The following is a 9,543-nucleotide window of genomic DNA, read 5'->3' as shown; positions in this document are numbered from 1 at the left end:
TGAATTTAGAGCTGTGATAAATCTGGTGTGATTATCACATGGTCAGTATGACCTAAACTGCAGCGGTCATTTCAAGCCTGAAGAGGGCGTGTGTACTCAACATCACCAAACTGGCTTTTGAAAGAGCATACAGCATTGCTGTAACATCTTCAGAGTAAAGATAGATTGGTGTAGTAGCAAGTGGCTGACAAAGTAGCACAACAAACAAAGGCTGGGAAGGACTGATTGAGAGGATTAGGGCTGCATCAGTCAGTAGTGCCGCTGTAGCAGGCAGCTCACTGCATTGGGATTAGTGTGTGCTTCACCTCACTGTTAAACACACTGTTGTGTGTTCACTGTGTGCTGAGTGTGTCCATGTTCTGATAGACTAATATCCTATATAAATAATATATAACAAACCTAATAGACATGTTCTGATAGACTAATATCCTATATAAATGATATATAATAAACCTAATAGGCATGTTCTGATAGACTACCTAATAGCAAAACTATTTTGTGAAAAATACCGGTTATGGCTAAATGGCTGTTATGTTATGTACTATATGTGTATGAAACACATCATCCCAGAATGTGTCCAAAACTGACACCACCTCTCACCTTTTACTTCAAACTTTACAAATCTGATATTTTTCCATACATACATCATTATATGTATTTAGAATTTTTTTGTTATATTAAATGTAATATACTAAAATATAATGAAAACACATGATGCCTTACATGTTACAGACAGTGACTAAGAATAAAATCACCAGTGATTGGCTCTGTTTCATAGCAGCCGTCCAATGAAAGAGGCTGACAGCTGAAGAGTTTGAGGTGGTTTCTGCAGGGGACCAATCATAAGCTGAGGAAAGACATGAAGACATAGAAAATTAAAGTGGTATTAAAGTAGTACCTCCACTCTGTCTTTATGCAATAATTATGCAATAATTAATATGCCTTTTACACATGGTAAACAAGAGAAAAACAATTCCACATACTTTTGACTACATCTCTCGCTGCATTACCTGTAACAAAAGTAGACATTTAAATTGTACCAGAAATAATAAAAACATAGCCCTGTAAGTGTAAGTTACTGTACATATCTACATCCCAAATTGGTGAGTCGGAGAAATTTTAAGAATTTTTAACACAGAATTACAGAAAGCATGTCATGAAAACCAGGGGCGGACTGAGACCAAAAATCGGCCCTGGCATATTTGGCCCAAGCGGCCCTCTCTCCCCAATCGGTCGGGCACACCTAATTAAATACAAAATCTTTGCATTACCCTTAAATATGCCTATATTTTCAACTGCACTGAAAGTGATGTAGGCCTCATTGGCTATCACACACATGATCTCCATATTCAAGTAGGCTATACAAGCAATTATTAAAGAGTTTCTGCTTGAATTCAAAGTATCATTTCAAATTATTCAATAGGCTACATTTAAACTATAAAATGCTCAACTGACAGCAGCACCAAACAGTTACTGAAGCCTATGTGTAAGGAGCTACATTTCTTGATTGTCGTAGACATTAATCACTAGGGCAACTGAAATAAACAGGGCTGTTATTTTATTTTATATTTTAAATATTTTATTCCTGTAGGCTATACGACCTACCTACATTGCTGGTACATTTTGGAACAGTATAGCTATATTAACTAATTATCTTTAATGTCTTCCAGTAGCCTATCGTATAGGTCACTGTTATAGCTTAGTTGGCTTGTGCATGAATATGACTTGATGTTTTGTAGCCTACATTTCCGTCAGTCTACAGTCTTTTAGCCCATCTTTACCATGATAACCCTTCCAAGATAGAACCCTTTCGACGCTCTACTTAGAGAGACCAACCACCACTCATGCCATCGATGTTGAATTTTGGGCGTCTGACGGAAACTGATCAATCTGACCAACAATTAATATCGATTTGACACTCTTTTGCTGTCCGGGTTTGCAAATCATTAATTTAGAACATTTAAGTTGCGCTATTTGTTATTATAATCACAGCACGGCCTTACTATGTTGTCATTACCATATCATTACATTATCGCAATTAATAATCATCATAATCATCATCGTCAGCATGGCATGTCACACTTAGCCTACCTGCTCCACCACTGAGTTCTTATATCATAGCCTCAACTAGGCTCCACCACCTGCTCACTGTCCCTCTGCTCTGTATGCTTGCTTACATCCTCGTTCAAACTCAACGAACTTCAACATGTTGCTGACATATGCTAGCCTACTTGCAATATTGTATTTTTGTAGCTTCTACATTGGTGTTACTTTTGCACTATTGTCACTACCGGCACCCGCCGCAATTTCGTGTAGGCAACTTCGATTAACTTTTGATGCACTCACAGAATCCTGGCTCTGAGCCAAAATGCGAGGGGTGGGGCCTGACGTGAGCTGTTATTGGATCAGTCGAGTGTCAATATGGAAATGTAACCAATGAGCCGCTGATTGTGCTTCCTTTGGGCCGATCGTTGGCCAAAATGATTTAATTATATAGCCTATTCTATCGGCCCAAAAGGTGCGTCGGCCCACCGGGAAAATGCCCGGTATGCCAGATGGCCAGTCTGCCCATGATGAAAACCCATAAACACATGTCAAATTTGCTTACAACTCAAAAGTGCACTAAAAAATTGGTATAATCTGAATTTAGCCTCTCTCTTGCTCACTCTGTATGAGTAAGTGTGTGAGTGTGTGCGTACATGTGTCACAAGGTCGGTTCGTTCGCCGCTCACGGGCCTCGAACCCGCCACCTTGACACACACACCGGCATGGGAGACGAACGCTCTAACCACTGAGTGGTTAGAAGCGTTCTTAAGGTTATGGCTGTGAGGATTTACACGGGCGACTAGCATGCTAGCTCAGTCTGCCTCCGTTACACGTGTGTGTGTTTCTTACTGCAGAGTTGGGATTCACAGTGATCTCCCTCAGGGCAGTCAGCACATGATGGTCCTTCGCTGTAAGGGATGACTCCTCCCACATTCCCACTGTAAGCAACAGAGCCCAGCAGTCAACCTCAGTTCCCCAGCAGAGCCCAGTCACATTCAAACCTTTCATTACATTCCCCCACGCGATCCATGAGTTAAACAGTGTATCAGACCTTAGAAAAGAAAAGATATCCGCATAATGTTTTGACCACTCAGGTCTTCGTCAGGTATGTCGGATATCTTTTCTTTTTCCAAACAGTGTATTAATCATGAATCATCAACTCTTAAGAGATAATGTGTCCATATGTGCTTACTTACATTTGTATCATATTTTCCCATTGTCAGGCATGAAATATGCCATTTACCCTTTAAAACATAGCCTATATAAAGGCATGAAATATGCCATTAAACCTTTAAAACATAGCCTATATAAAGGCATGAAATATGCCATTAACCCTTTAAAACATAGCCTAAAGGCATGAAATATGCCATTAACCCTTTAAAACATAGGCTATATAAAGGCATAAAATATGCCATTAACCCTTTAAAACATAGGCTATATAAAGGTATGAAATATGCCATTAACCCTTTAAAACATAGGCTATATGTTGAGCTGGGAGGAACATACCCGTCTCCATAGTTGCACACAAATATGGCTGCCTTAGGACTGTCACTGAAGCCATGGATGCCCCCTGTACAGTGGTGTACTGCACAGCCCACCTTATAGCTCTTAGCCCACATCAACTGCAAGAGACAGAATAAGGAAGGAGAGAGAGGCAGAGGCAGGAAGGGATAGAGAGAGAGAGAGAGAGAGAGAGAGAGAGAAAGAGCGAGGAGAAAGCAAAGGGAGACAATAGACATAGATAGATAGATAGATAGATAGATAGATAGACTTTATTGTCTGTCCCAAACAGTGACAGAGCTTCTCTTCTGACTTAAGGCTCAGAATCACATTTAAAACATGCAAACACATAAAGGGACTGACTGTGCAACTGACTGTGCTGCGTCTATATTGTTCAGGATGGTTATTGTAGAGGGGATGAAAGATTTCTTATAGATGTTGATGTAGATATACACAACTTCATGTACACACATGGGATGTGAAACTCATTCAGATTCAGTGTAGGAACTGAGACGTGTTAGTGTGTGTGTGTGTGTGCGCGTGTGTGTGTGTGTGTGTTCGTGTGAGAAAGCTGGGCTGAGAAACTCACCTGGGTGTAATGGCCGCATGTTTTACTGCATGTGTTGGTCTGCAGGGTGTAGTATTGTCTCTCGTCTTTCCATGAGTTCAGGGCCTTTTCCACAGAGAACTTATTCACTGGCAACCCCACCCAGATGTTCTCCCCTACTTGGCCAAATACAGGGTGCAGCTTCCTAGCCTGCTTCAGCAAAGGATTATGGGATGCCTGACACATCTTGGCCCAAGCGTTGGCACTTTTGGCTAAGGCCTCATCCCACGTCTGGGAAAACAAAAACGGGGGGAAACCAAAAGAGATAAACTAGTCAAAGTCAAACAGGAGACAGATTACATTGTTACGTTAAGAATTAAAAAAAAACATTTCCTGTTATGACTTCTAAACCACCAGAAAGATACAGTATGATCTACTTGACAATACCTGACAATAGCTGGCCAACATGCAACCTCAATTCTGAAAAAGTTGGGATGCTGTGTAAAATGTAATAAAACAGAATGGTATGAATTACAAATCATGTTACCCCTCTATTTAATTGAGACAACATAACAACTGTTGAAGGAGAAAAAATATAGTGTTTTTTGGAAAATATAAGTTTTTTTATCATTTTGAATTTGATGCCAGCAACACCTCTCAAAAAAGTTGGGACAGGGGCATTTTTGCCAATGTGTTGCTCCACCTCATAATTGAACAACGTCCTGTAAATGAGAACTGAGAAGACCAGCTGCTAGAGTTGGGAAAGACGTTGAGAATGAAATGTCAACCCATTTTAGCATGTTTTAGGATTTCTATTGTTCAACAGTCTTCTTAACCATAATGCACCCAGAGTGACAAGTCTTAGCTCCTATAGCACCTTCTATTATGAAGCCATATTCATAATATGTGCAGAATGTAGTTTGGCATTGTTCTCCTGAAATATTCAAGGTCTTCCCTGAAAAATACATGTTCTGGATATGCTGCTCAAAACCTGTGTACATCATTCAGAATTATTAGAGCCTTGCCAGATGTGAAAGATGTCCATACTACTAATGGACTTCATTACAGATGCTGAGTTTTGAAATGAGCAACAAGTTGGACAGTTGGATAGTCCCTCTCCTCCTTCGCCCAGGAGTCCATGATTTCCAAAAGGAATCACACATTTTGATTGGTCCAACCACAAGACTCTTTCCGACATTCCATTTTAAACAAGCTAAGGCCCAGATAAGACGGTGGCATTTCTGTATCATGTTTAAATACATTTTTTTTCTTTTGCATGGTACAGTTTACACTAGCATTTGTGAATGGGGCATCCAACTACTCATAGACAAAGGATATTGGAGGTATTACTGAGTCCATACAATGATTTTCTTTACAGAAACAGGTCTGGTTTTAATGCAGTGCCATCTGAGGTCCCAAAGACCACAGCCATCCAGTTCATTTCTGCCCGGTCTCTTGTTTATAAGGATCTCTCTGGATTATCTGCATATTTTAATGACATTATGTACTGCAGTAGTCTGGGAATACCCATACAACCTTTCAGCAAATTTGTGATTTCCTTAGGTCAGTCTGGCCAAAAGGCCATTGAAGCCCATTTCCAATTGTCTCTAAAACACAGGCACGCAAATACAATCGCTAATCCGGCATGGGCGTGTATTTCTTTGGAAATGAGTAAACAACTGGATTTAAAACCTTATAGTTTACAAGATTGCTACAGTTTTGAAATGATTTGGTAAGAGTTTAATGTACCAATTTAAGTTTAATTTTACTGCTACGAAATGTTCCTCCTTTAGTTGTATTTATCATTAACTGTTCCAGTCATTTGTTGCCCCCGTCCCAACTTTTGGAGACCTGTTGCTGGCATCAAATTCAAAATGTGCTCATATTGTCCATGAAATAGTCACATTTGTCATTTTAAACATTTGATGTGCATGTTGTTTCCTTTTGGCAGCTAAACATGGGTTTACGAGATTTGTATATTATCACATTCTCTTTTTATTTGTATTTTACACAACGTCACAACTTTTTTGCAATTGGGGTTGTAAAGTTCAGGTAAGATCATACGGTTCAGGTAAGATCATTTAAGATATTTCACATCAAGAATAGCAGAATGGAAAGTTTCAGTGAAACTCTTTGATGCATTTTTTCTGTGATGTAAGAGTCCAGGAGAGCCCTTCAGGAAATCCCACCCAGGCAAAAAATAGCATCCCTCTCTCACCAAGTAAGCTCTCCCAGTGAAATGCATAGGTACAACAATGGGCCAAAAAAAATCTATTCAAAGGGTGAAAGTTTCCATTCAAAATCTAATAATAATCTCAATAGACAGACTCAATAAGGAAATGTTAAAGGTCCTCTTATCATCCTGACACACCCGATACTTCATGCCCCACTATCGCTGTCATAACCCACAGGAAATTACCAAATCAAAATAGACTGGATTTATTCATTTTATGAGATTTGTCAGTGAATTATTACTTTCAGTTGCTTAATACTTATATATGAATACAACCAGACTAAACACACACACATACACAGACACACACACATACTTCGTACTGCAAAGATATCTTACATCAGATAACATGTCAAGTTGTAAACACAAGCAGAAAGAAAAATAAACAAACATACACAGAGACAGACATAGAAGGGAAAAGAACAGAATGTCCCCTCTTGAGAATTACTATCTGTCCCATTAGCAAAAGAGAAAAAAACCTCAAAACACTTTACGCATCAGAACGAAACTTAAAGAAACAAAACAAAACATACAGAAGTCCAAAAATCATAACATACAGAGGTGTTAAACCCAGAGGTGTTAAACCCAGGCTAAAGGGGAGAGGTGCGAGAGCAAATACACAGATGCAGAGCAGAGCGGAGTGTGTCTTACCATGCGCAGCATGTTTTTGGCCGAGGGCTGCGCTTGCGAGCGATGAGTGTTGTGGAATTTCACACAGTCCTGGATGAACTGGGGGTCGGTGATGCCGGGCAGCCCTCCTGAGGAGGCAAGGAGGAGACGAGCTGAGAGGGACACGAGCAGAGCAGGACACAGAACACCCATGGCTACTGAGAATCAGATCAACACTGATACACCTCCACCCGAGAGTACTACTACTGACCCATGCATCACACACACACACACACACACCCCTAGGCACACATGCCACTGCCACAGGTCCACCCATCAGTAACACACACATGCACACACAAATACTCTCTCTTTCTCTCTCTCTCTCTCTCTCACACACACACACACACACAGAGACACAGTCTCACTCTCTTTTTCACTCTGTTTCTGGTAAGTGTGTGTGAAATGACCTGGGAAATATTACATTTAAGAAAGAAGTGAAACAAGTAACTAGCCTGTGAAGGCTAGGCCTACAGCCTAATGTCATGGATTCTATGTGTAATATAAGTCATTCATGTTGTCTTCATGTGTGTAATTAAACAACTTACAGTAACTGCACTTATTGCAGTGTTATCCTCAGGCCACTGAAATCTGGTACTTTATGCCCTTTATCCTGCAATCTTCCAGCTTCTTTGCTCTCAATGAGTCAATGTGGCTGCAGTCATTTTTTTCCCTAATTGACCTGTCGCTAAGCTCCGCCCCCATTGTTACCGTGTGAAACCTCGGACAAACAAACCAGACTTGTATGGTGTTCATTTTAGGACATCCTCAGACTCAGGTGTCAGACTCAGAAAAACATTGGTCATCTTCAGACAAAACTGCCTCAGCGTAAGAAAAACCTCTGTCATCCTCAGATAAAACTGCTTCAAACCAAACTGCCTCAGAAAAACATCTCTAAGGAATCAGGTCTCAGAAAAAATGCTGTCAGAAAAAGTGGAGTCAGGTCTGGTATTACATCATGGCATAGCACATTTGTCTTTATGGGGGTTTGGGAATAATGATGTGACGATAATGATGCAGGTTTCTTACAGGTAGGCAGTGTACAACCTATGTGTACAACTGGGAAACGGTTAGCAAAAGTAAGAAATAATGGTCCAGGTGTCGTTCTGGACTTTCGTGGTGGAAAAATGTTTAACCCACTTTTCCCTAGCTCATTGAATGTACCGTAGTCCTACGAAAAACAAATTATTTTGCTGTATGTAGTACGTAGCTTACTCCGGTATGTGGCTTACAGCAGCTGCTAATGTTACTAGCGAAGTGAGGTTAGCTAAGTTACATATACATGGATTTCCTACAATGTGTATACCATTGGATCACTTTCTACCTTTACTTATAATTTCTACATCTAACCAAGCACCAAATATAACATGCCAGTGACAGAATGAATGTATTAAGCATAATAATAAACTCACCGTTCTGTATCCGTCGTCTTCTTCTGTCCCCACAATAACTTTTCATTTGAGACTTTTTCGTCTGACTCTGTTTTTTCTGACAGCGGTTTTTCTGAGACCTGATTTTCTGAGACCTGACTCCACTTTTTCTGACAGCGTTTTTTCTGAGACCTGACTCCTTAGAGATGTTTTACTGAGGCAGTTTGGTTTGAAGCAGCTTTATCTGAGGATGACAGAGGTTTTTCTTACGCTGAGGCAGTTTTGTCTGAAGATGACAGATGTTTTTCTGAGTCTGACACCTGAGTCTGGTTTTTCTGACGCTGAGGCAGTTTTATCTGAAGATGACAGAGGTTTTTCTGACGCTGAGGCAGTTTTGTCTGAAGATGACCGATGTTTTTCTGAGTCTGACACCTGAGTCTGAGGATGTCCTAAAATGAACACTGTAGACTTGACTAGAAATACATTGTGGACAATGGTAGCTGACAGTATATGAAAGCAGGCTTGCGTTTTGGTCGATAAAGGATTTACTTTCCTCCAGAAGCTATCAAAAGGGACTTAATTATGCTATGGAGGGGTGTATTCAAAACTTTAAAATACATACAAGGTGATAAGCAGTTGTGGCGAGTAGCCGTGCAAAAAACACTGACGTTAATGCTAGCTAGCTAGCTAGTGGAAGATTGATACTAAGATATGTTAGGTTACGTTAATATTTGATGTAGTAAGAATATAGTAGTTGGTTAATGAGCATTTTCATCTTGGGATTGAACAGGGAACCTGTGCCCACGTTGTTGGCTTAGTAGCCAACATTACGTCGAGCTGTTGCAAACGTGAGAGACTCCTGTAGGCTACTGTTGATGAAAATATACCCCGTTTTCTAGCCTCTCGGGGTACCGACTGTCAGTATTACACGTCCCCCATGCAAAACGTTTGACCATGGTTATCCGTCGGGGTTTTTTGAGTTAATAAACTCCATAAATATCCATTAATTTGTCATTTTATGCCTCCTCCCTGTTGTTTCCTATGGAGTTGTCCGAGCTGATGTCCGAGTCCCGTTGAGGCTGGACTGTTCATGGTCTAACACCAAGTCCTTCACAAGTTTTTATTTATTTTATTTAGACATCAAACAAAAGCATGTTTTATGGATAAGCCACTATCCT

At 40.3% G+C, this 9,543-nt stretch overlaps 1 protein-coding gene across 1 annotated transcript; it reads right to left on the bottom strand.

Moving 5' to 3' along the window:
• Window positions 1-572: 572 nt before the first annotated feature.
• glipr1b (GLI pathogenesis-related 1b) lies at window positions 573-7,229 on the bottom strand. The gene is made up of 6 exons (XM_042109312.1): window positions 6,978-7,229; window positions 4,136-4,384; window positions 3,553-3,668; window positions 2,896-2,984; window positions 984-1,010; window positions 573-847 (listed from the first exon to the last, which is right to left on the bottom strand). The coding sequence occupies exons 1-6, from the start codon at window positions 7,146-7,148 to the stop codon at window positions 720-722; spliced, it is 780 nt and encodes a 259-aa protein (XP_041965246.1). The 5' UTR covers window positions 7,149-7,229; the 3' UTR covers window positions 573-719.
• Window positions 7,230-9,543: the final 2,314 nt, after the last annotated feature.

The sequence above is a fragment of the Alosa sapidissima genome, chromosome 11, assembly GCF_018492685.1.
Source record: "Alosa sapidissima isolate fAloSap1 chromosome 11, fAloSap1.pri, whole genome shotgun sequence".
Taxonomy (NCBI): domain Eukaryota; kingdom Metazoa; phylum Chordata; class Actinopteri; order Clupeiformes; family Clupeidae; genus Alosa; species Alosa sapidissima.
This window is presented reverse-complemented; position numbering and strand designations above follow the sequence as displayed.